The sequence below is a fragment of the Gasterosteus aculeatus genome, chromosome Y (assembly GCF_964276395.1).
Source record: "Gasterosteus aculeatus chromosome Y, fGasAcu3.hap1.1, whole genome shotgun sequence".
Lineage (NCBI taxonomy): Eukaryota > Metazoa > Chordata > Actinopteri > Perciformes > Gasterosteidae > Gasterosteus > Gasterosteus aculeatus.
This window is the reverse complement of record NC_135709.1, coordinates 17292447-17315748: the sequence shown is the minus strand read 5'-3', so window position 1 is coordinate 17315748 and position 23302 is coordinate 17292447. Positions and strand designations below refer to the sequence as shown.

The 23302-nt window shown below is 44.5% G+C and overlaps 1 protein-coding gene across 1 annotated transcript in view; it reads right to left on the bottom strand.

Moving 5' to 3' along the window:
* Window positions 1–1487: 1487 nt before the first annotated feature.
* LOC120812589 (uncharacterized) overlaps window positions 1488–23302 on the bottom strand; it is a 65086-nt gene continuing 43271 nt past the window's right edge. The window contains exon 3 of the mRNA XM_040168708.2: window positions 1488–14416. Coding sequence (XP_040024642.2) covers window positions 2567–14230 — 11664 coding nt within the window. The 5' untranslated portion in view covers window positions 14231–14416 and the 3' untranslated portion in view covers window positions 1488–2566. The remainder of the gene's footprint in view (window positions 14417–23302) is intronic.

Here is a 23302-nt window from a genome sequence, read left to right as displayed (position 1 = left end):
TAAGTCATTAATCACTTCTCCAATATTACAATACGCATAAAAAATCTCATAACCGTTGATTAACTACACAAAGTAAAACAATAACAGATCCCCTTTCCCACGCACTCTTATATTTTCTTCATGCAGTGTGCATCTACAGATGTGAGGAGGTTCAATGCTTTAAATAAAAAAAAAAGGCATTGCAAAAAAACCTGACAAAACATTTGGTCATTTAATTCAAAATGTTTCACAGTGTAACAGGGAAGTATTTTCAGGCAATACGGCAATGTTATGAAATTAGTAATTTGTACAAAGCCGATCAAACTTTTCAGCGATTGATCATCCCTGCCCGAAAAACCTTAGGATTGGCCAACTACCAACTACCAATAATGTGATTAATCACTGCAACTTGTGTCGATATACTTACGGTTAATGCTGAGCCACACAAGTAATAAGTAAGAATGCTAAAGAAGTTAAGTCAATAATATGGTCCAGTCAATCATGAAACAATATTTGTATCTGTGAAAACCATATTCAAAATATCCAACATAAATCCCCAAACAGTATCTATTAAAAAACCCATTTATCCAAATGATTATGAAATTGAACACCAAGGTGATTTCTGTTAGCAAAGTAAAATGAATGGGGAGCATCTTGCCTTCATGATGGCTCCTTGTCTACTTCGGGGAAACTGAGGGGGGATTTACATCATTGATATGCTGTTCATGGATTTTAATGCACTGTTCTAAAGGTCAATATGTAACACATACGCCAGCAGACCTCCATGAATTTGAATTGCATTCTGCTGGAGAGGATTTCACTCACTCAGTAAAGAGAAACAGGAAAGTAACAGTGAATCAGGTCTGTAAATCACTGCTGGTTATGCTATTTTCTGTTATCGTCATTAGATATGACCAAACCAGTATTCAGTATATTTATTTTCTTTTTACATCCCTTTAAAAAAACATATTAAATACAGTATACCAGAATAACCTCTTCTTTTATCCTTCTCTGTCCCCATTATCCACCGTGCTCCCCTCTTCACTTCACTCTCTTAGGTTCCACCATAAATCCATGAATGAGTCCTCTGTATTTTTATATAAACGCCACTGTGTACTATGGCTTTTTATTCCTATGTGATGATGAAAGGTATTCGTGTAGGAACAGAAGCCATTTTACACGCGGCGAGAGAGCAACACGACAAGAGCTCGACGGAGGAAAGAGCTCCTCGCCACCTGCTCCACGGTTCTTGTGTGACCATACGGGTGGATAAATGTGACCCTGTTTTTCTCCCTGTTGTGAATATACATCCTCGCTTCACTTTCAGACGACGAGTTAAGTGCAGATGAAGTGAAACTTTGTTGTGTGTGCACCTGTTTCTGCCTCCAGCCGCAAACAGCTTCCAGTGTTCGCAATGGTAGATGCAACGCGGTGACAGCTGCAGTCTGCAGGGATGGATGTTTGAACATTTGCAAAACATGTTGCGAACAAAAGAAGAACAGAGCGGGTAGAGAGCAATACAGATCTTTATTAACCCAAAGATAAAGGAGGCACTAGGTGAACCACTTAACAACCTTTCAACTGCATTTCCCTTTCTTCCCACTCTTCCGTATCTTTTGCAAATTATTCAAATAAAACTTTGACATGAAGCATTGCACCAAAACAACAGTCTACCTAAAATATTATACAATATAAGATACATACAGTATAAACTCTATTCAAAATTAAACAGTTGGAGTAACAGACACAGATGATTGAGTTTGTGATTTGTGTGTGGTACTATCAGTGCATTGGAAGAACTCCGAATACAGGTCTTGGGACTGTGATGTGCTTGTATGCACCTGAGTTGAAACAATGAAAGCTTTCTTAAATGTTGTGTTCTATCAGCCTACATATGAAGTACTTGGATGCTTTACACAGTATCGTTTAATAAGCAACAGAGAACCAGTAAAAACAATTGATTGAATGCACTGTAACTGCTACAGTTCTCGTGTTCCTTCCCGAGGACATTGCCGTTCACATTACAATTAAACACAATGTAGCACCATTTTTATACAGGACGCTAATATGATGAATGAATGTCAATGCAGTACAGTAAAGTAAAAAATGATACAATATGAATACGTTCAAAGCATTTACGAAAGGTGCACAGACAATAGTCCGAGTCAGTTGCGATTTCATTTGGTCCTTTTTCAAAATGACTTGATAAGACTTGATAAGATCAAATGCAAAATGAACATGCATTTCTTAGAAGAAAATATTTTACTGTATTTTCAAGTATTCTCTTTTTCTTTCCTTTTAGTAAATGAAATATAATCTCTGAAATAGATGGTATCCAACAAAGAAGCAGAAAAAAAGATTTTCCCAACAAGCATATTCATTTTTGCCCAAAAATTCATATCTTCCATTCGTCCTCACAACTGTGTAACAAAAGCACATGTACAAAGAAGACATAAAGTGACTATGTATTTAAAGATAGAATTTCACAGAAAAGAGCTGTGCAATCTCATTCACCACAATGAATTGTCTTAAACATTTATAACTGTGAAATTTACAGTCTTCTATTCACAGATCCCTCAAGCGCCACTCAGTTAATAGATTCTGATGTGTCCTTCCTTAAGGGGATCTTAAAGCTAGTGAGTTTTTGGCCAAACAGCTGGCTTAAGAGGTGGTTTTGTGACTCTGCTGTCCTGTAGGAATGGCTCTCCATTGACCTAACCCCCATCTTTGGCCTGGATTTATTCAAAGAATTGTTCATTGGAACGGATGACACTTTAGAAATAGGGAGGTGCAAAGGCCGCCCCTGAGGTCCTTTTTTGGCTTTGTAATCCCCGTTAAGAGCAGTCGCGATCTCAGTTTTCTTTTGTGTGCAGCTATCAAGCAGGTTTCTTTTTGACGGCAAACACAAGTTTGAGGTCTTGCACTTGGAAACAATCTTGTTGCTAACGACATCATCCCTTACAGAGGACAGCACCGGGTAGTCGTTGGGTCCATCCATCTTTCTTTGCACAGAGGGGTTTGCACACTTGCTGGAGCGGAATTTCTTTTTGGCTCGAGAGTCAACACCATAGTTCTCTTGCGTGGCTGGAGAGGAAAATCGTTGCATGCTGTGCGGGGATTTTGAGTCTTTCCTCTTCTTCTGTGGTCTCACGGATTCTTTGTCTTCGTTTGAGACTGAAGCGTTCAGCGAGCCCTTGGAGTGGAGGACCGGTGTGAACTCTGAATCCTTCATGCCACCGGTTGTAATGCTGTTTTTAGTGCTGTCTGTTGTTCTGGCCTGGAAAACTTTGTCTTTCACCTTACTGCTACAGTCCTGCTCGGCACATTGAGATAAAGTTGTCTGTTTGCTATCATCATGGGTAGCTTTCAAAGGGTTAAGCCACTGCTCATCTTCTCTCTGTTGGTGAGTCGCATCAGCAGTTTGTTCATGCTTTGACTCGAGTGTCTTTGAAAGGATTAGATTTTCTCTCAGGCCGATTAAAGAGTCCTCACAAGATGGAAGGGAATCTGTTTTTTGAGTCTCAGCCGTGGCACGTGGAGCAGAGCCGTCCTCGGGCTTAAGAGTCTCCTCCCCCTCACTGCTACTGTTTTTAGACGCCGGCCAAGATAACTTATCTGCTCTAATGCAGACCGACTCATTCTCCTCTTTCACATCAAATGATTCAGTGATTGATTTTCCATTACCCTCCCTTTCGAGGAGAGCTGAGGTGACTGGTTCAGTTTCCTCTTTGTTTGGTTTAGCACCCTTTGAAGAAGCCAGATGAACAGAGGTGTCCAGGTCTACCAGCAGTTCCGAGTAACACTCAGTAATGTCCTCAGTCTTCACGTTTGTAGTCTCTCTTGTGTCGCTGTGATTTTCATTTGCAGTCGTCTGTGTGGAGTCCTCAGCTGTGGACACAGATGATTTTGAAGTCTCAGAGTTTGGATTCAAGTTCAGTGAGCTCACACTGGCGATGCCGCTGTCTGAGCTATTTTCGTGCAGAACGTCGGGGAGGATTTTCCTCTTCTTACTTGCAAGTGGATCACATTCATCTTCTTTGGAGGCAGCTGCCCTGACAGGTCTAAAAACACCTCGGAATTTAAAGATTTTGTTCCCCCCCGACAAGTGCTTCTCCATGTGGCGATCAAACTGCTCCTTCTTAGAGAAGGTGTAGTTACAGGTGCTGCAGATGAAAGACTTTTTGATTACATGCATGACATTTGCACAGAGCTCACAGGTGTAGAGGGTGGTGTGTTTTGAATCCGGCTCATCAACCTCCTCGTGTGCACTCTTCAGATGGCCCTTCAGCTCCTGGGCCTCCTGATAGGAGACGGGGCATTTGTGACACAGGAAAATCTTTTCCAAATTGTGAACCACTAAATGTCTCTGGAGTTTGAACGGTTTGGGGAATTGTTTCCCACAGTGGTGGCAGTCTCTTGAGGGGTCTTTGCAGTTGGGATGCATCTCCACACTTTTAGGTGTGTCTGTTTTGTGGAGGACCTCAAGTGGCGTTAACGCGCTCTGCTTCCCACCTGCTGCACCGACGCTTTTGGTTTTGTGAACCTTTGGCTCAGCCGCCCCTGAGGTTTTTCCCTCTCTCGGATCTGCAACAACAGCTTTTTCCTGTTCTTTAGTGTCCTTGCTGGGTTCTCTGTTGGCTTTGCTGGGGCGGCGCTGCATGATGGAGGTGATAAAGTTCTTCACGGCCGTCTCCTGCATGAAGCAGCCTGGAATGCCCAACATGGAGCCTTGGGTCTGTCCCCTGCGGGCAAACTGAGTGGCATGCTCTCGCAAATGTTCGTTGTACATCCACACGTCCGATATCTCCTTCAGGCACATCCCGCACCTCCAGATACCTGTCTTGTTCTTAGCATGCTTCTCCCTCAGGTGGTCTCTCAGTTGCTCCCTCGAGCTGAACTTACGCTGGACACACATGTAGCAGGTCGGAGGAGGAGAAGGGTTGTGGGAGAGCTTGTGAAAGTTTAGCTCGCCCAGGGTGAGGAACCAGGTGAAGCACACTTTGCACTTGTACTGCTTGTCTTTTACCTTTATTCCACAATCTTGACGTTTTCTGCCTCGGCGTTCCACCACTCTCTTGGACTTTTCGCCTTCTCTATTCTCAAAGTCAACAGTAGCCGCTGGAGGAGCCAGTGAGATGTTTTTTTTGGAGTCGAGAAACTGGATTTCGGGAAGCTGAAACGTGGTCTTGACGTTTTGGATGTCGATGCTGGGGAAGTTTTGAACGCTCTTTGTGACACATGACTCTGTGGTTAAGCGGGCAGAAGGTGGGACCGCAGCGGAGGGCGCAGGCGGTTCTTCTGCTTCACAGGTGCTGGGGTCAGAGGTCACCGTTGAGCTTGAATCAAAGCCACTCCATTCGATTGAAGATTTATCAACCGTGCTCTCGAGTGGATTCGAGGGGCCGATTCCGACCTCGCCCACGTTCTCATCGACCCCCTGCTGGTCACTTTGGGTAACGCTGGTCTCCAATGTGCTGTTGTGGCACATATTCAACAGGATGGCATTATCGGTTGATATTGTCTCATATTTGCAGCGGTTAGTCTGGTTGTTGGTAAATGTCTGCTCTCCTTGATTTTTTATGTACTGATCTCTACTCTGCATCGATGTCTCTGAGGGCGGGTGGGCCTCAGTCGTGTCTGATTCAGGCGACAGTTTAAGTCTTTTGTTTCTTTTGCTGTAGACCCGTGGGCACTTTTTCCTTTTTGCTTCCTCGTCTCTGGGGAACAGCTGTGAGAATGTGGCGTCGTCATCGAGTAAGGCCTTCAGTTCGGGGCTTATGTCGGAAGGACTGGGAGGGGAACAATACAAATAGGAGCGAGGATGTGCCTCTTCTGTAGGGCCACTGTTTTCCTCACATTTTATTCCGATGGCAGCCACCTGGCTAAGAATCTCTTGAGCGAGGCTCTCTTCAGATCCTTTCTGTTCACACATATCTTCCCCGGTGCACAGACTCCTGGGCTCATCGTGCCGCCTGACTATATCCTCCTCTACAGATGTAGCACTTTCAACCATATTATCTTCCAGATGAGTGATTTGATTTAGCTCATTTGTCTGTTTTGTTGGAGATGGCGGGTTGTCAGAGCCAGACAACCCGCCATTAAAGGTTTTGTTATCGATTGTCACCTGGTCAGCTGGAGATTTCTGGAGATTGTGTAGTCCGCTGCTTTGGAATTCAGGAGTAATAGCTTGAAGAATGTCCGTTTTGAGTTGATTCAGAAGCTCCTCTGAGAAAGAGTCTGGCTTTATGTTTACCTCACTGTTTTTGTTCTTTCTTGCCCTGTTGTTCTTTTTTGCTTTTGTGGCCAGCAGTGGGTTTTGGTGGCCTACTTCCCCGCCTGCCACTGTATTGGTTTCAGTTGCCATTTCTTCCAGGACTGACTCAGTCTCTGTTGCTTTAAATATGAGGGTGCTACTTATCTCGGGCAGCCCATCTATTTTACCAGGGTAACAGGTTTCTGAATCATCCTTATGTTCTTTCTCTGTAGCTCGGGATGCGTCACAAATAAGCACGGCCCCCTGGTGGCTTGTACTCTGTGAGCCGATGTGTTTTTCACTGACCAAATGTTTCATGGCCTTATGTCTCTTTAACCCAGGCACGGTTCTGAAGCACATGCAGCAGAGATCACAAAGTTCTTTACCCTGTTGAGCGTTGTTGTGTGTCTTTTTTTTTGATATTGCTCTGTGAGTTTGGTGTATCGGTGAACACTGTCCATTCACTATTGTTGGTTGCTTCTCGGATTGATCTGGTGGAGGAGGCATCTGTTTAAGTGGCTTAGGAGTGAGCAGACCATCTGAGATGTCTTTCCTGTCTTCAGCGGAAGCCTCGTGGGAAGTTATATTCCCTAATTCATCCTTTGTCAGCGGGTCAGCGTGAAGAGCCAAATGCTCAAACGGTCCAACAGGATCATGGTAAATGTTCAAGTCTCTCTTTACATCACCCTCTGAGGAATCTTTTCTCTTAGTTTCAGGTGGGAGACCCAATGAAAAACGTGTGAATTTTGTACTTTGCTGGAGTTCCAGTTCATCTGACGAGTTCAGTTCAGCTGCGGGGTCTGGGTTCAGTGACAGCACTGTGTCTGGTTCACCTTCATTAAAAATCAGTGCAGGATTAAGCCTCAGGCCGTAGGGTTCACAGACATCTTTGGTACTCTGCTTAAGGTCTGAAAGCTCTTCAGTTGTACTGGCGGGTGAAATTGCGATGTAGTTATATCGATTCAGTTTCGGAGGTTCGTCTGAAATGCTGTTGTAGTTGAGCGGGCTCAGCTTCAAATCATACACCGCATCTCCCCTTTTACGTCCATCAGTCACTTCTGGTGGTTCTGCGGAGCTGATCACTGGGAGTGGAGAGGGACTGGCGGTTTCAGAGCTGGTGATTTTACACTCTATGGTGCCTAAGTCCAAAAGTGGTGGGCTTATCAAAGAATACTTCAACTTGGCTGTCGTGTTCAGATGTTCTTCACTGTTTGAAACCTCTTTGACGTTGCTGTTTTCTTTCTTGTTTGTGAGGGATTGCATGTTTGTAACTGAGCCATGGATGACAGAGACATCATCACATTCGCTTTGTGACTGACATGAATCCACTTCCATGTTGTATGTATGCATGGGTGTTTGGGGAGACGTTGGTAAAAGAGGACAGGTTGGAGTGGCAGTGTTCAGAAAGAGACAGGGACTTTCTTCAACCTCTTCTCTACATGGTGAGTTTTGGTGACTTGCCATGAAATCGATAGGCAGGTCTTCTTTGATGTCCTGTACAATTAAAATCTCTTCCTGTTCACGGAAGTCCAGAACGGAGTCACTAAATGAGCCATTGAATGGAGGACCTTTGCAGGAATCACTGTCAATGATGTCATCGGACTGTGAAAGAACCAACAGATTACTTTGTCCCTCTATGGACCCGGTGTCTCGGAAGGGTGAGCAACCACTAGTGCTCTCTGTATTGGTTTCCATCAGTATTGGACTGCAGGGCTCCACCGACAGATCAGTTGTTGGACCTGTGCTGCAAGCTGGGCTGTAGCTCTTAGAGGAAGATAGTTTAATTAAGTGTTCCTGTTTTGCTGATTGGACAGTTATTTCATCGTTCACACTGTCTGAGTACTTCAATTGGAATTCCTCGGCATGTGAAAAAGTAATGTCTCCAGTACTAACATGGCCGACTGTTGTTTTTGTGGCACCAAGACTTTTCTCGCCAATGTTTAGACTGATTTCAGGTCGAGTTGGTGATAAACGCAGGCTGAAAGACTGACCCGTGTTTCCCTTCACTGCTTCTGCTTCCTCATAGCTGTCTGCAGTTGAATGTTCTGAACCGTCACTATTATTTCCCATGAACTGATTCATATCTTCTGCTGCTTTACCGGACTCCTTAAAAGCATGTGTGTCATGTGTCACCACACTTGAGAGGTGGGCAGGCTCGATCAAATTACTATTCTCGGATACTTCCTCCTCTGGTGTGACTTCAGTCTCAGCCCTTCTATCATTGTTTTCTGTGGGCTCACTTGGCTGTGATGGTATTGGCTTGTTTCCATTCACCGTGGGGTCATTGCTGTTGAAGAGAGATGACTGGGACTCATTCAGGATGAATTCAATATCATCCTTCTGCTCATTGACACTTCGATGTGATAATATATTCTCCTTCCCAGTAATTGCATCCTTTTCGCTGTGATCTTCTCTCTCATCTGCATCAGTTGCCTGACATTCAATTTTGAGATGTTGTTGACTTGTGAGAGTGTTGACATTTGGCTCCATGTGATCTGATAAAACAGGTTTGCTTTTGAATATGGAGTCTGATATTACTTCCAGGCTTTTCATGAGATTTTCTGTATATCTTTTCTGTTCTAAGAGCTCCTCTTTTGTTTCTACCGAAGTCTCATTTTCAACGTTCCTCTCCACTGATCTGTGGTCGTGGAGAAGCTGTGGGTTTTCAATATGTGACGCCGTGGAGATAAAATTCGGGGCGTCGTCTTCTTTTTCATTGAAATGTTCAATCACCCCTGGTTCCTTGTGAAGCGGAGTGTTGTGTCCACCTATTAGCTCGAACTGGAATGGACTGGACCACGGTTCAGTGAAAGGCTCTGAGGCCAAATTGGTCACTGATACTTGTATGCCTTGCACAGTGCACCTCGTGTCCAGTCCAGTGCTTCCACTCTCTGACTCATCGCCCAGACGTAAAGGTGAGAATTTGCTCATTTTCAGTTGCTTAGGTACGTCGTCAGCTTGCAACGATTGGCTTTCCAATTTATTTGACTGCAGCTGGTTTTCAAGCTCAGTAACGATTCTTTTAATCTCCAGCTCATCCTCTGATGCACAGCTGTTGAGATTCGCACTGTAGTCGATGATTTTTTCTGGCAGGGACAAAGGAACGTGACTGTAATCTGCTTTCTTTTCACTTGATTTCTCAGAGCTGCCTTTGTACTGCGATATCTCCTCCGGCATTACAGGGCTAACCAAAATGTTCCATTCTCTCGGCTCCAGAAAGGGAGAGAAGGAGGACACAAACTCTTCCTTTTTATCAGCGGTGCTCTCAATTGAATGAAAACCGTCTTTCTGAATGGGCATAGCTGAGTAGAGGCCACCGTCAAATCCTGTGAGCTCCCCAAACATTGTTGAGGTGTCAAATGAAAGCGGAGATTTCAGGAGCCCCTGTTCCTGATCCAGTGGGTAGGGCATGAGGTGGAGCGCATCTTTCTGTATCAGGTGGCCTTGGCTCTCAGTTGGAGACAGGCACACCTCGTCCATCAAAGAAGTGCAAAGCGCCTGCTTGTGCGCGTTTAAGTCATTGACTAAAGTCATCGTCTCCCCCACAATGCAAACATTGTCACTCTGTTTTTCAAATGCGGGACGGTCTGACGACTGTGTTTGTGTAGCTTGGAGCCCCTCACTTCTTTTGCACATTGTGTTTCTGTCAATATTGAAGTCAGCTTCTTTGTTGCTGGATGGAGAGTGTGGATCAAACTGTAGCGGTTCTCTGTCTGCTTTGCTACACTGTGTTGGTTCTACTTTGGGGCAAAGACTGTCCGTTTTCTTTAGGTTGTTTCTGTCTGAACTGATTGTGGTGCCAGCTTCTCTTCTGGGAGTCACCAGCTTCTCTCTCAGTTTGTGATTGTGAGAGCTTATGCTTTTTTCAAAGGTCTTGATTATGTCTTTCGCTTTTTGGGGTGATGACAACGTATCAGCATCTTCTGGATTTGAATGATTGTTCTTTGCACTGTCTTTGTTATCAGAAAGAATAGCTTTGTCAGTGATATGCTTCTTGATGGATTTAGTGAATGTTAGTGCTAGTGTGCTGGACTCTTTAGATGACTTCTGTGGGGAGGTCCTTTCATATGTTTTCTGCTCTGGAGACTCTTTCCTTTTGCTGTCTGCCTTCTTCTCACAGTCGGATTCGGTGCGATCAGTGCTTTTGGGGCTGTTTATACCATCGCTTGAAACACTCACTGATGTGCTGAGTTCACTGCTTGTTGATGACCTGCTGCCCCTTCTCCTGAGTCTCTGGTGAGCACCATGTTTATCCGGTGAGAGAGAAACCTCCTCGCTTTTTTTCACCTCGAAACACTCCTTTGACTCGTGTCGCCATGCTGCCTGGTCCCGCTCACTCCTTGCTCGCCATTTGCACTCTTTGCTGTATGTGTATTTACACCGGCTGCTTTCATTCAGCCGACCTTGGCTCGCCATCTCAACGGACTCGCATTCTTCGTCTGAATCTGAGATGTAGTCGTATTCACCAAAAGCTGGGTTCTGTACTGCAGGAGTTAGTCTTTCCATCACCAAGGAAAACTGGAGGTTCTTAGTATCCTTAACATGGAGCTTATGGAGCTTGTTTTTCTGTTGAACTATTTTGTGAATAAGTTCTTTACTCCAGGTGCCCCCTCCGGTGCTTTTCCTCTTGCTGTCTTTCACTGCAGTCCTCGAGGTTGGAGACGTGGATGCCAGGGAGGTTGTTGACCCTCGGAGTGCAGCGCTGTCCTGGAAGCTCTTAACACCACAGCGATCAGAGAATTTGTTGGATAAGAGAAACCTTTGAGTACTTTGGTTTTCATCCTCACTCTTCCACAGTTTTCTTGCCTCTTTCACTCTGATTTCTTGTTCTCTCGTCTTCCCCCTTGAGGCAATTCTTAAATTTTTACGAGAGACTTCTTTTCTTACAACAATTTTCTCGTCTTGTTCCAGAGAACATTTCTCAAGTTTGCTATCAGTGTACTGTTTGTCCGTGTCAGAGTTCTCACCTTCAGGGTCGTATAAATACTGTCCTTGTTTGAAAGACCTGTCGTCCTCTGTTGCTTGTTTGTTTTTGCTCTCAAAGATGAGAGGTTCTTTGGTTTTATGGCATTGCTTGATAGACGTTGCTTTGACAGTGGTGAGGTCATCATCAGCAAATGCGTCGATGAAGCTACTGTCTATCTCCGCATTGTCAGATTGATATCCCAGTCCGTTTAAGGCTTCTGTGATCAGGCTGTCTAGTTTAGCATCCTCCATTTCTAGCTCAGGGAGAGGGACGGGAAGGTTACCCGTACCAGCGAACAAGTTGAGTTTCATTGAATCATCCTTGTTCTCTCCTTTAGTTTCACTGTCAGATATCAGCTCCCCATTTTTATTGAGGCCCAGCAGTGAAAGGTGAAGGTCAGATGGGCACCTGGACATAAAAGAATTTGACAACGATGACAATGCTTTTGCAGGCTCCACATGAAACTTTCTACTGTCGTCCATCTTTGATATGTCTTTGAGGTCATTTTGAGCAAACATATGCTGAGAACAATATTGCTTATGGCTTAGAACGGAAACCATGTTGTTGAAATTCTGGCCACACTGTCTGCACTTCAGAACCACATCTAACTCATCAAGATCTGTTGCGGCTAACGACGTCGCCAACAGCTGATGTGCAGAGTACGGTGGTGGTGGCTGATGATGCTCCAGCCCAAAACTGTCCATGTAACCTTTGTTTCCATCCATAAGAGTCTTTGGATGCGTGCTGTTTTGCAGGTAGCTCATCATGTCGTCTTTGGCTCTGTCTGGCGCGTAGGAAAGGTGTCTTGGAGCACCAGAATGAAAGTGGTGAGGGTGAGAGCTCAGGTGATCTGACAGTGACTGCGTTTTGGCTTGGGCCTGGTGATAAAATGTGTGAGAGGGTGCTGACTTTGACAATTGACTGTCCTCTGAAGCGATGTTAACAGGACTGGAAGAGGCCGGGGAAAGGGAAGAGCAGGTGCTACTGGATGCAGGGTTATGGACCGGTGAGGGCAAAGGAGATTCATACGGTGACACCATCATAAGTCCCATAGGCGGGACCTGTAGTGGAGGATAGCTGTAGTTTCTTGATGCTGCTGGAATGGACTGGTTGAGTCCAAAATATACCGCCTTGTTTTTGGATTCACATACTTGTGCGTGGCTCATCTCTAGGGTTTTACTGCTATGTTTTACAGTCTCCTGTCTTTGGTTTGAAAACCCATCACCGGTTCTGCCATTCTGAAATGAGCTTGAATTTTCCAGGGAGCTGTGCTTATTTACTTTGCTATCTTCCTGACAGTCAGAAGGGGAAACTATATAAGCCAATTTTGGATTGTTTATTTGCCTACATAAGTCATTTCTGTTTTGGTTCGACATGGTTGGGTTTGGCCGTATCTGCTGACCAGTCATTTGGCTATTTTTAGATGAATTGGGCCTTTGTTCAAGTGCTGGCTGGTTCTGAAACTGATACTTGTCATTCATATCAGGATACTGAATAGTGTTTTGATCAACTGGTAAATGTGTCTTGTTAGACCCCTCCCAGGAGTGTGGTAACCTATTTAAAACCTTGTTGTTGGTGTTTTTGTCAAAAGAAATGATGCCTGTGTGAATGTTAGTGACTCGAGGTGTGCTAAATGTTTTGCTGGGAAAGTGCATTTGAGAACCTGGACTTTGTGACATATTTCTTGCATGGTACACACTTCCTTGAATGTGTGCTCTAGGGTTGGCGGCCGTGTCTTGAGGGTGACAGTTCCTCTTACTGGCGAGGGTGATGGATGCATCCCTGCTGTCCGCCTGTGCCGTAGTGTCTGTGCTGTCGGACACGGCGGCCTTCCCCTGTTCTGACTGCTGTGAGCCAGAGCCAGAGCTTTCACTACCGGCTGAGTCCTCGCTCACACTCCTTGGACACTGGATGGAGGGTGTTACACCTTGAACAAACTGTGACTGTGGAGGCTGAGGATATGAACTTCTATCCTCGGGCTGCTGTTCATTGCTGAACTGAGTGCTGTTCTGAGCATTGTGTTGCCCTTCTCCGGGTGTAAAGGAAAAAGAGTTCTGGGTCACATGAACAGAACCCTGTGAGGAGGTTGTAAAGTCTTGGGATTGGAGGTTCTGTTCACTGACAGAGTCGGAGGCTGATTCTTCCAGAAAGTGATATCCAAATTGATATGGACCATGCAAAAAGGCCTTATTAGTGGATTTTTGTGATGACACCCCATAGTTAGCGCCGTTAAATGTCCTTTCAGGAGACTGCCATACATTAGAGCCGCTCAGCTGAAAGTCAGTCAGTGTCAGCTGACTGCTTGGCTGTGTGCTGTTGTTCTCCATTGAAGCAGACTGCTGCTGTGGCAGCGGGGGATGCGGGTGAGATGGCGTTCCACTTGAAGAAACCAGGGCCTGTGAGGTATAGCTTGGGGAAGTAAGGTTAGACGAGGCCTCCTGGAAGCAGTGGCTGAAGCTGAGCTCTTCTTGCTGTAGTTCGGCCTCTCTCTCCGGTATACTGGGAACGTGGAATCTGTAGCTGCCCGAAACCGAGGTGCGACGGGTCTCCGGCTTCTTGGGTGACGCAGCCTTCTGCTGTGGGTAGGCAATGCCAATGGTGGGGTTGGAGCGTGGATTGGTAATGCTAAGTCTGTACAGCTGCTGCGGGTTGGCGCGCTCCGTCTTCCCTGACCGTTTCGCCTTCTCCCGACTGCGGCCCTTTCCACTCGGCGACTGGGGGCCGCCTTTGCCGCTCGACCAAGTCCTGTCTGTGGCAAATTTTGATCGGTTCTGCAGTGACCTGAAGTCAATCTTCCCAGTCTGCTGTGGCCGTATGACAGCCTCACGCTGCTGAGGGCAGTCCCTTCCCGTCTCTAGTTTTTCAGCTTTGGCCCCTTTGATGCTGCTTCTGATCTCAGTGCCTGAAAAGTGCACTGGAATCTCCTTTGTGGTTTTGTTACTCTGCTGTTCCAGCGCTGTCCCTTCATCTTGCAGTTTGGACTCAGCGGCCAGCTCTTTAATAGCAAGGATTCGTTGAGTCTCTCCTGCCATGGTTCAGAATGTGTGCAGTGAAGGCCTGGTCCTCAGAAGTGCTATCTGGGAGGCAGGGGCATCGTCGTCTGGCTGGTACGAATCAGTAAATGTCAAATGGCAGGAACTGCAGGGACAGGGCTGTTCGCAGGTTCATCTCATGACTTTCATTGTAAACCGCTGATATGGCACCGGAGCAAAGCAGGCCTGGGGGGGAGGAAAGAGAACAGAGAGGATCAGATGTCAAGCTTTTACTGTTTCATATGCTTTGAAAGTAAAGAAGTTGATTATACCATGTACTATTTTCAATTGACATCCGGCAGGACTATTCAAACATGCAAGTGAAACATTAACCACTACACATAACATAGTTATGTATATTTCAAATAAAGTGATGGATGGATAAAAGAAAACAATACTTCCAGTGTCTGCCAGCAGAGAGCAGTAGTGCAGCATTTCAATGTGGTGCGGTCACCAGTGTAGCCAACAGGGAATTTTAAAATACTGCCAACTTCATACTCGAAGTCTGAAGATACTATTAATGCTTTAATTATTTATTCCTGACAACCAATAAGACATTACCAAAAAGTATATACACTGCCATGCGACTTTTGCCCCCTCTTTATAACATTGAATTGATGGCTGTATCGCAGTAAAACACCTCTATGCAAACAAACACACGGAGACAACAGTTTGGTCTAGAAATGATGAAGCCAATGATGAGAAAATGAAATACATAGATCCAAAAGCACTGCCAGTAAATGAATCACATACTGCTTAAGAGCAGGCACACAACAATGCCACCGTGTTCCATTGCTACAGAGGGCTGCGGGTTTAGATCATGGAGGAACATCAGGTGTTAGTCAGTCAGCCGTTTTGACAGCCTTTTCTCAGGGATCCCAGAAACAGCTTCTCAGGTCCCAGTTTACTTTGGCCCTGAGCAAAAGCAGCCTTTCTGCTTCGTTTGAGGCCGGACCAGATGAAACTTGGAATTGGGGCCAAAATGTAATTTCTAGGCCTGGTAACAAGACTTCCATCCCAACTCCTTGTGTGTTTCCCCTGGATATTACTAAAGGCCCATATGGTGGCCGAAGCCTGGAGGTTGGACAGCCGTCATTGGTATAAGGTCTCTGTTCAGGGTACCATGGACACTGCTAATGTGCCATTAAGAAAAACACATTCCTTTCAGATTCTAGGGAGCTTTCATGGGTCTCTAATGTGAAGGGGGTAAACACTTTTAGATAGATTTTAGTTTGGCTGTATAAAATTGGCACATCTAAGCTTTGCATTGGCCCTCGCGATTAGTTTGTGGCTGACAACCCAGTGTATTATCAAATCGACTTATATCAAAATGCAGTGCTACTCTCTGCTATGCATTTTTGATTGAATTCATTATTGTTCTCTTTTTCCGTTTCCACAGCCCAATGTTTTAGGGCAAAGCGTCTGCAGAAAGGTTGTCCTTTTATTGCAAAAAGACTGTCAGCTAATCACCACACCTCTAGTTTGAACTGAGGCCTCAAAGCAAAATGATTCATGCATTGTAACACCTGTAGAAACTGTTATCTAAAAAATATTCATCAACATTTCTCTGCTGGAGTCCAGGAAGATGGTTCTTTTTGTTCTGCAACACACCTAGATTCCTTCTGTGACGCTCAATCTAATCAACTCATTGTTGAGGTTATAATAAGAGTGTTTGACATTAACATTAGTGCTGCTTATAAGGGAGATAATGATACTATACACAAATCAGGTCTTTATGTCTAAACCACCTACAATCCTCGTAAAACATAGTCCCATTCACAATTAAAAGGCAGAGCACTTCCTAAGGATGTGTCTAGATGCCCGAGTAATGACATACTGCATGGCGCGTTGACGGCCTTACGGTGTAAATGCGAGCTCACAGCCCCACTGGACCGGACTGAAGGAGGCTTGAGGGGCTCTTTCTGCAGACACATGGTCCGAAAGAGAATACAGCTTAGCCCATAGCATTGCTTCTGATTGATTTTCTAAGGATCTGTTGCCAATGTGTCAAGACATCATCCGACAAATGGAATAGTGAGATATGACAATCCACTTTCACCCAGAGGCATAACTCTCTGCCATGAATCTCATCATGTGGTAACCCCCCTCCCCCCCAGAGATATTTTGCAGGTTTAGAGGGAGGCTTGAGGCCGAGACTTGGCTGGGTTTAGGCCTGGTTGTGAAAAATCGCATCCCCTCCATACCTCCAGAGAATCTGAAGGCTGGAGTGTCTGCAGCTCTCTCGGCCACCAGTGGGGAAACTGTTGTGAATGACCCTGCCAGCATCTTCTACAGGATGTGCTCGGTCCAGACCAGAGGAGTCAACAGTAACAATCATACATCACAGCCTCGATTGTATTTGCCCAGACCTGCCGCTGAGGTTTGGGGCTGAAGCTGAATGCCTCCGGCAATGGAAAGCTCAGTATGAGGATTACAGGGGCCTTACAGAAGTAGCACTAACGCCTCAGCTGTCAGTTTACAAATAGCAAAGGGTTATTCGTATCCATAACAGATACTTGGTCCACTTCCTCTACAGCCACGAGCAGCTCATTATTTCCCTTGCGCCAATGTCCTCACACACAGACTTACGTGTATCAATCTGCACATACGAAGGCGCCTTTGTTACTGATTATTTGTTTTATCTTTGTTTTATCTATAAAAGTATAAACTGCTTTTGGACTACACATAAAGACAGTGTGGTGGTGAAATAATTGCATGTATGGCACAAGTTGATATCAAATCCTGTATGACTGGTCTGTGCGTGCGGGTGCACAACTAGAACAAAAGTGGAGAATGTTTTTCATTACTATTATTAGGGAAGGTCTTGGTTTCTCTCAGAGATGAGTGAGTAAAAGGGGCTTAAAGTAACATTTTATTCCTAACAGTTTCATCACATTAACAAAATAAGCTTGCAATTGCAAGAGGCAAAATCCTGCAATAAACCCCCTATTGCTCAAAATAAGTTCCCTCAAAAGACTAGGATCTCTTTCTACACATCGATTCAACAGTTCTGCTTATGTTTGTTCTGTAAGGAGTTAATATCAGATCATAACAACTAAGATAGACAATCTTATAGTTTACCTATAGAGCAGTTCTCTGTCCTGAAGACAATGACCAAGAGAGGGGGAGAGGGGGAGCAGAAGGCCGAGCAATCCACTACTACTAACAATGGCTCCGTTTATAATAATGTAAATCAATAACTGTTATTAGCAGGACATTCCCAACTTGTTCAGCTTTTCCAGATGTTTGCTCACTGAAATTTCACCACGGGATAGTCTCAGAGACGGCTGAGAGAAACAAACAGATGAGGATGCGGGGTGATGAGCTCAGGCGTGGTGGAGAGAAGAGGAGAGAGAATGAGCTTGATAAGTTTAGCAGGGAAGGCCGCTGCAGAGCGGCGTAAAACAATACTGAAGGGCCAGTGTCGGAAAGTGAAATGGGGGTATTTGGTATGCTGCGTAGCCCAGTAGCCTGTAGAATCAGGGGGATGGAAGGGGGGGGAGTTGTTGGGGTATCAGGTGGCAGAATAAAAGCTGTCTGACTGCTCGCCTCACACCTCTCGCAGCACGGCTGGTCCAGCAGAGGGAACGTGCACAGCGAGAGCGGCTGGCCCGGGGCCACGCTGGGGACAGCTGCCAAGATCCTCAGCCAGCGAGTCTGCCCACTCATCTGTATTTTTGGAAACAGCCATTATGCGAGCATTTGCTTTCAAGATCCCCGTTCATATGTGCATCGAAAGGCAGAGTAGGAGAGAGATATGGCAGTGACGTGAGAAGGGCCCAGCACGCTTTCACGGCCTTTCCACGTGAGTTATACGCGAGCTCTAGACGTAGACGTGTGAACAGCAGTGGTCTGTCAGTAGTGTACAAACTTAATTTCTCAAGTCAAGATTTACAGATAGTGAATGAGTCATCTGTCCTCCTCCACACTGGTGACGTTTTGTCAGAGGCCTTCTGAATATTTGAACGATGCCAGAGAGGCCGACGCCGGAGCACTTCAAACGAAACAGTGAGCGCAGTACTGAAGGAGGCTTGTTATGCTCGTGCCTCCCTACCTCCACAGCGCTCAATCCCACCCCTTCACCCACTGTGGTTAGCTGTGCAGTGGAGATGATGGAAGAAGTGTGTGGTGTGAGTGTGTCTCTGACTGTCTCTGAACGTGTCTCTGTGCATGTGTGTGTGTGTGTGTGTGTGTGTGTCTAAGGGGGTTTTGGTTTATAATTACAGAGGCTCCCCTTGCCCCCCTCCCCCCAGGTTTTTCCTCTTTCTCAGACAAGATTTTTTTCTTTTATTTTTTATTTTTCTAACCACTGGATTCTGGACTTCTGTCTGTTTCCATATTGCTAACCAAGACATTCCACAAACATGAAGGAATCTTTTTTGTGTGTGTTTCTTTCCTCTTTTTGACACAATTTCCCTTATTTCTGCTCGTCAGAGTATTAACTGTGTGACTGTTCCAAAAAAGTCAACATACGTGACAGACTTTCAAACATGGCCGAGTAGAACAGGATATTAATGAAATGGCAAGCTAGACAAAATTTCCTGACACGCATATAAACACAACACCTCCTGCCTTCCTTTTTCCCACGTATCAATATTTTCTTGTCCATTCTTCTGTCCCGGCCAAAGTATTTGATTACCTCTAGAATTCAACACAGTTTTATTGAATGTAAAATACATCTTTAGATGGAATGGGACATGGATTAATGAATGAAATCCTTCTGTAAGCTCAAACTTAATTATCGTGGTCATGCCTGAGACTGCGCTCTTACATTTTAATAAGTGAATATTAAGCGTAGCGACAGCACACGCTGAGTTCAACCCCTTAAGAAGATAATCTTTACTGGAGACAAATATCATCTGGAAGGTGAAGGTTTCTCTACCAATATCACCACAGGAGATGGCTTGAATTCGCTTTGATTAAACACAAGGTAAACAGCAAAGGATGACATTTTAATGTGATCACGGAGTCAAAAATATTCAATCTGGATTTAGTGGATTGCAAAAAATATTTAGTTATAATTCGGCTTCAAAATTCATGGCCACAGGTTCCCATGGATTGTGGTCATATCCGAACCCTGGTCCTGCCTACCGCCTGATGACACCCTCTTCTCTATCTCCTTCTGTATGAATTCATGTCCCATCACACAGCTAACTCTGCTTCTTCTCCGGACTGCCCAGGCCCTGCAGACAGACACTGCTACTATCATATTGTTGCTTTTGTTACCATTATTATTCTATGATATCCACTGCTGCTATTGTTTTTGTCTAGCATTACTGTGAAAACTATTATAGCATTACTGTCACATGCTTTTAATCCATTACGTTGATCATTCTGTACACATGCCATTTATTGCAATTCGGTCAATCCATCTGTTTTTTCCTCCCGACTAAAGCGTTTTTTCTTTTAGATTTAGCTTTCCTGCAATGTGAGGGACAATGTTCCATGCGTACAGATTCTAAAGCCCTCTGAGGTAAATGCGTGGCTTGTGATTATGGGCTACCTGGAATAAATCAAATTGAATCAAAAGAAATAGTAAAGAGAACAGAACCAGCAAAAGACAGTTTGAACCCTCAGCTGTGTTAAGTGAACTTCTTTTGGTCTTTTATGTAAAAGAATGCAAATCCAAATCACATCATTATAAAAGCACAGCCTGGACAAAGTTAAGTTTTATCTGTATATTTTCTCTCCCTCTCATCTTTACAACCCTCAGAGCTCACGCATCCCCCCCACATGGGACAACATAAGCATATTAGCTTCATCATGAACTTGATATTCATCTCATAAATCATGACATGATTTATGAGATGAATGTTGTAATTTCCCAGTTTGCCATTGTCATTCAATAGCGTCCACAAGCATTGCTTCACGATCCCAACAGGATTCATTCATTTTAGAAGGAGGCTTTTTATATATTTGTAGAAACTGCGTGTTTTGCTCTCTTAACATTCACATCTTCTTTACACCACGGAAGCCAGAGGCAGTATTAAGAGTTCGAGCCCACTGCTGCATAGGTGAAAGTCTAGAGAGAAGACTGGGCCTGCACAGGCAGCCTTAGCGTCAGCGGCCCGGGGGGGACTCAAACTTTTCTTTCTGACCTGTCACCCTCCATGAATCAAGGAGCAAACACACCTAAGAGAAACGTGCACAGGCAGGCTGAGGAGGAGATAGCTGTGTCCCCGCGTCCCGAACCCCAGATAAGAAGAAGCTTCTTTCATCGTATCATATCGTACGTAATGGATCCATGGGGAAAAAACGTATTTAGTAATACACACGCTCCTGTTTCTGCAGCATAATTAAGGACGTGGTGTCTAAAAAGCATGATAATAATTTTTAAAGGTGGCACAAGGCTGGTGTTTCACAGTAATTCTATGTGTTTATTGATTAGTTACATGTTAAAAACAGACCACATGAAGAAAAATATTGTTCAATGTGACAACCAGGGTTGGTCTACTTCTCATGTACTCAGCGGTGACTCTGTAGATGCTTTAAGGCTGAACAGAGTGACAGGCTAGTGGTTGTGTGGTCTACAACGTACCAGCAAGCCACACTTTTAACCTTTCGCCTTTAGGTAAGAACCTTCCTGTAAGATTTACAGGGAGGTTTCAATGCTTTAACTTCGAGACAAGGGGACCGACAATCAAGTTCTAAAACGTGACTGGGGAAGGGGGCGTTCTTAAACCTTGGAAAAGCGGGCTACATAGATGCACCACTTAACAGTGGCAAATGTAACAAGCTCATTTTTCATGAGATGTTTTGAGAAGACATTTTTTCACATCACCATCTAAATGGGATGTCTGCCAAATGAAACACCTCCAAAACAAGCGAGGAGGGACGAGCAGAGGAAGAATCGGGGCTGAATGTCATCTTCACTCCCACGTTTTTAAGTCCATCTGATTCAAACTACAGTGCCAGATGCATTATTTTGCTTATTTACTTTTTCCCTTCTTTTTTTTCTTTCTCCAACCCACATGCATGAAAGAAAATCTCTTCAGTTCTGCATTAGGTCACAGGAACTGAGGAGTAATGCTAAGAGCAACACCTTTGACTGAAAAGAATAAGATCAGGTGCTGAGGTTATTTGGAGTTAACTGTTTTAGGATTGAGTACTTTCCTCACCCAGCACTGTTCCCGTACGCAAGGCCAGAAAAGGGCGGAAAAGGTAGCAAAGGAAAAAATAAGAAAAACGTTTAGCAATTTTTTCTCCCCTCTGTTTTTTTAAATCCAATTTGTACCAATGCCAAAATCAGGAGTCCCGTGGCCAATGGTAAAGACTAAAGAGGGAATTCCAGGCACAGTGTGCGTGAGTCAGGACCAGCATTTTCCTATTTCAACCCTGCCTGCCTCCCTTTAAATAGTCGCGGGAAATGTCCAAATTACCTAATTACGACTCAGGCTTTCCTAAGTAGCATGTGTCTACGCGTGACATAGTATTCAGAAATATACATAGCGACAAAACAGTGGGACTGTGGTTTGGGAAGCATTCTTTTCATCGCTTTCGTTTTATTGCCTTCATGCTAAAGGAGCTGAATTCTCTCCGTGTCTGTGTTCCTCTCTGTTGTGTCTCGGCTCTCAAAGCCTGAGCAGACGGTCAAAGACTCAGTGCAGCTGAACGATTTTCCAGGGACTCACTTGTATATCTGACGATATCACTTCAATCTATGTCACAACCAGTGTTGGGAGTAACAAAAGTAATGCATTACTGTAATTCCACTACTTTTAGCGGTAACGAGCATGTAACGAAGTATTTTTTTAAATAAATTAACGCAGTTACTGAAATTGAAATGAGTTCGTTACTCGCGTTACTCTCTTGTATGACGCGAAGCGGAGGGCCGGCAAATAGTAAGTAAATAGCTGCCTGTCAGCACAAAATAGTTGTGGCCACCAAACGTTGTGTGTCACAGAATAGTCGGCGTACGCGCACGTAAACAGCATCGCGTCGCTCATGACGAAGGAGCGCAGCCCCGCGGATGCTGCAGGCGCCGCTCCACGCAAACAACCAGGGCTCCACTTTACACAGACTGCAGTGCAGCCGATAAACCGGGCAGAGCTGAATAGATTGATCGCTCGCTGTGTTGAAGATGAGATGCATCCTGTCAACTGTCGAGTCAGTTGCCTTCAGGCAAATGACTGAAACAGTTATTTTGTATTAAGTTAAGTATTAAAAAGGACTTTTGTACTATTGCTTGATTTGAAGGCCTTTTGCCCTGTTGATTACAATAAATAGGTCTAAAAAATATGTTTATTGTGTTTGACTGTTAGGTGCTATTTATATTCATTACATTTAAAAAGCAGACATAAAAGTAACTTAAAAGTTACTTTCCAGAGTAACTAATTACTTTTGATGCACAGTAACTGGTAAGTAATTCAATTACCTTTAAAAGAAGTAACTAGTAACTGTAACTAAATACTCATTTTTAGTAACTTGCCCAACACTGGTCACAACACTCCAAACAGGCAACTGCGGTTTCAGCAATACATTCTACATTAATAAAGGCAGTCAAAGTACATGCTGAAGTTGATTTGCCCTAAACAAACACTATTAAATAATGGCTCCTATTCTGGGGCCACCGACACGTTGGTTGACTTCAGCAGCATATTTGTGCCTAAATTTGTGCCTGGAAACAATAACAATGAACCTTGTTCAAACAAAAGCCACATTCAAACCAGGTAAAGCCTAGTAGAACTGTCATTTAGTGAAATTTCAGCAGGCTTCTAAACTTTTCCCTTTTCCCATGTGTCAATATTTTGCCCTGCGGGGGAGACAAGGTGGTATACAACTCGCTCAAAATCAAAAAGACAATTCAAGCATAATGAAGTGGAAACTGATAGACAAGTTGGAGTGCCTCATAATCCCTCTCAGTGTTTAAACAAAGTTTTTTGTCAGTGGGGCCCTTTTTATATTTGCAGCTGTAAAAACTATAGATAGATAGCGGACGGGGGGGACGACGATCGTGGGTTTGAAAATATGAAATCAGATATATCAGCAATTCACCTACGACAATTAGGTCACCCGAAAATCCAAAAGACCACAAGAGGGAGGGAGGGGAGACATAAGGAAGCGGAAAGGAAG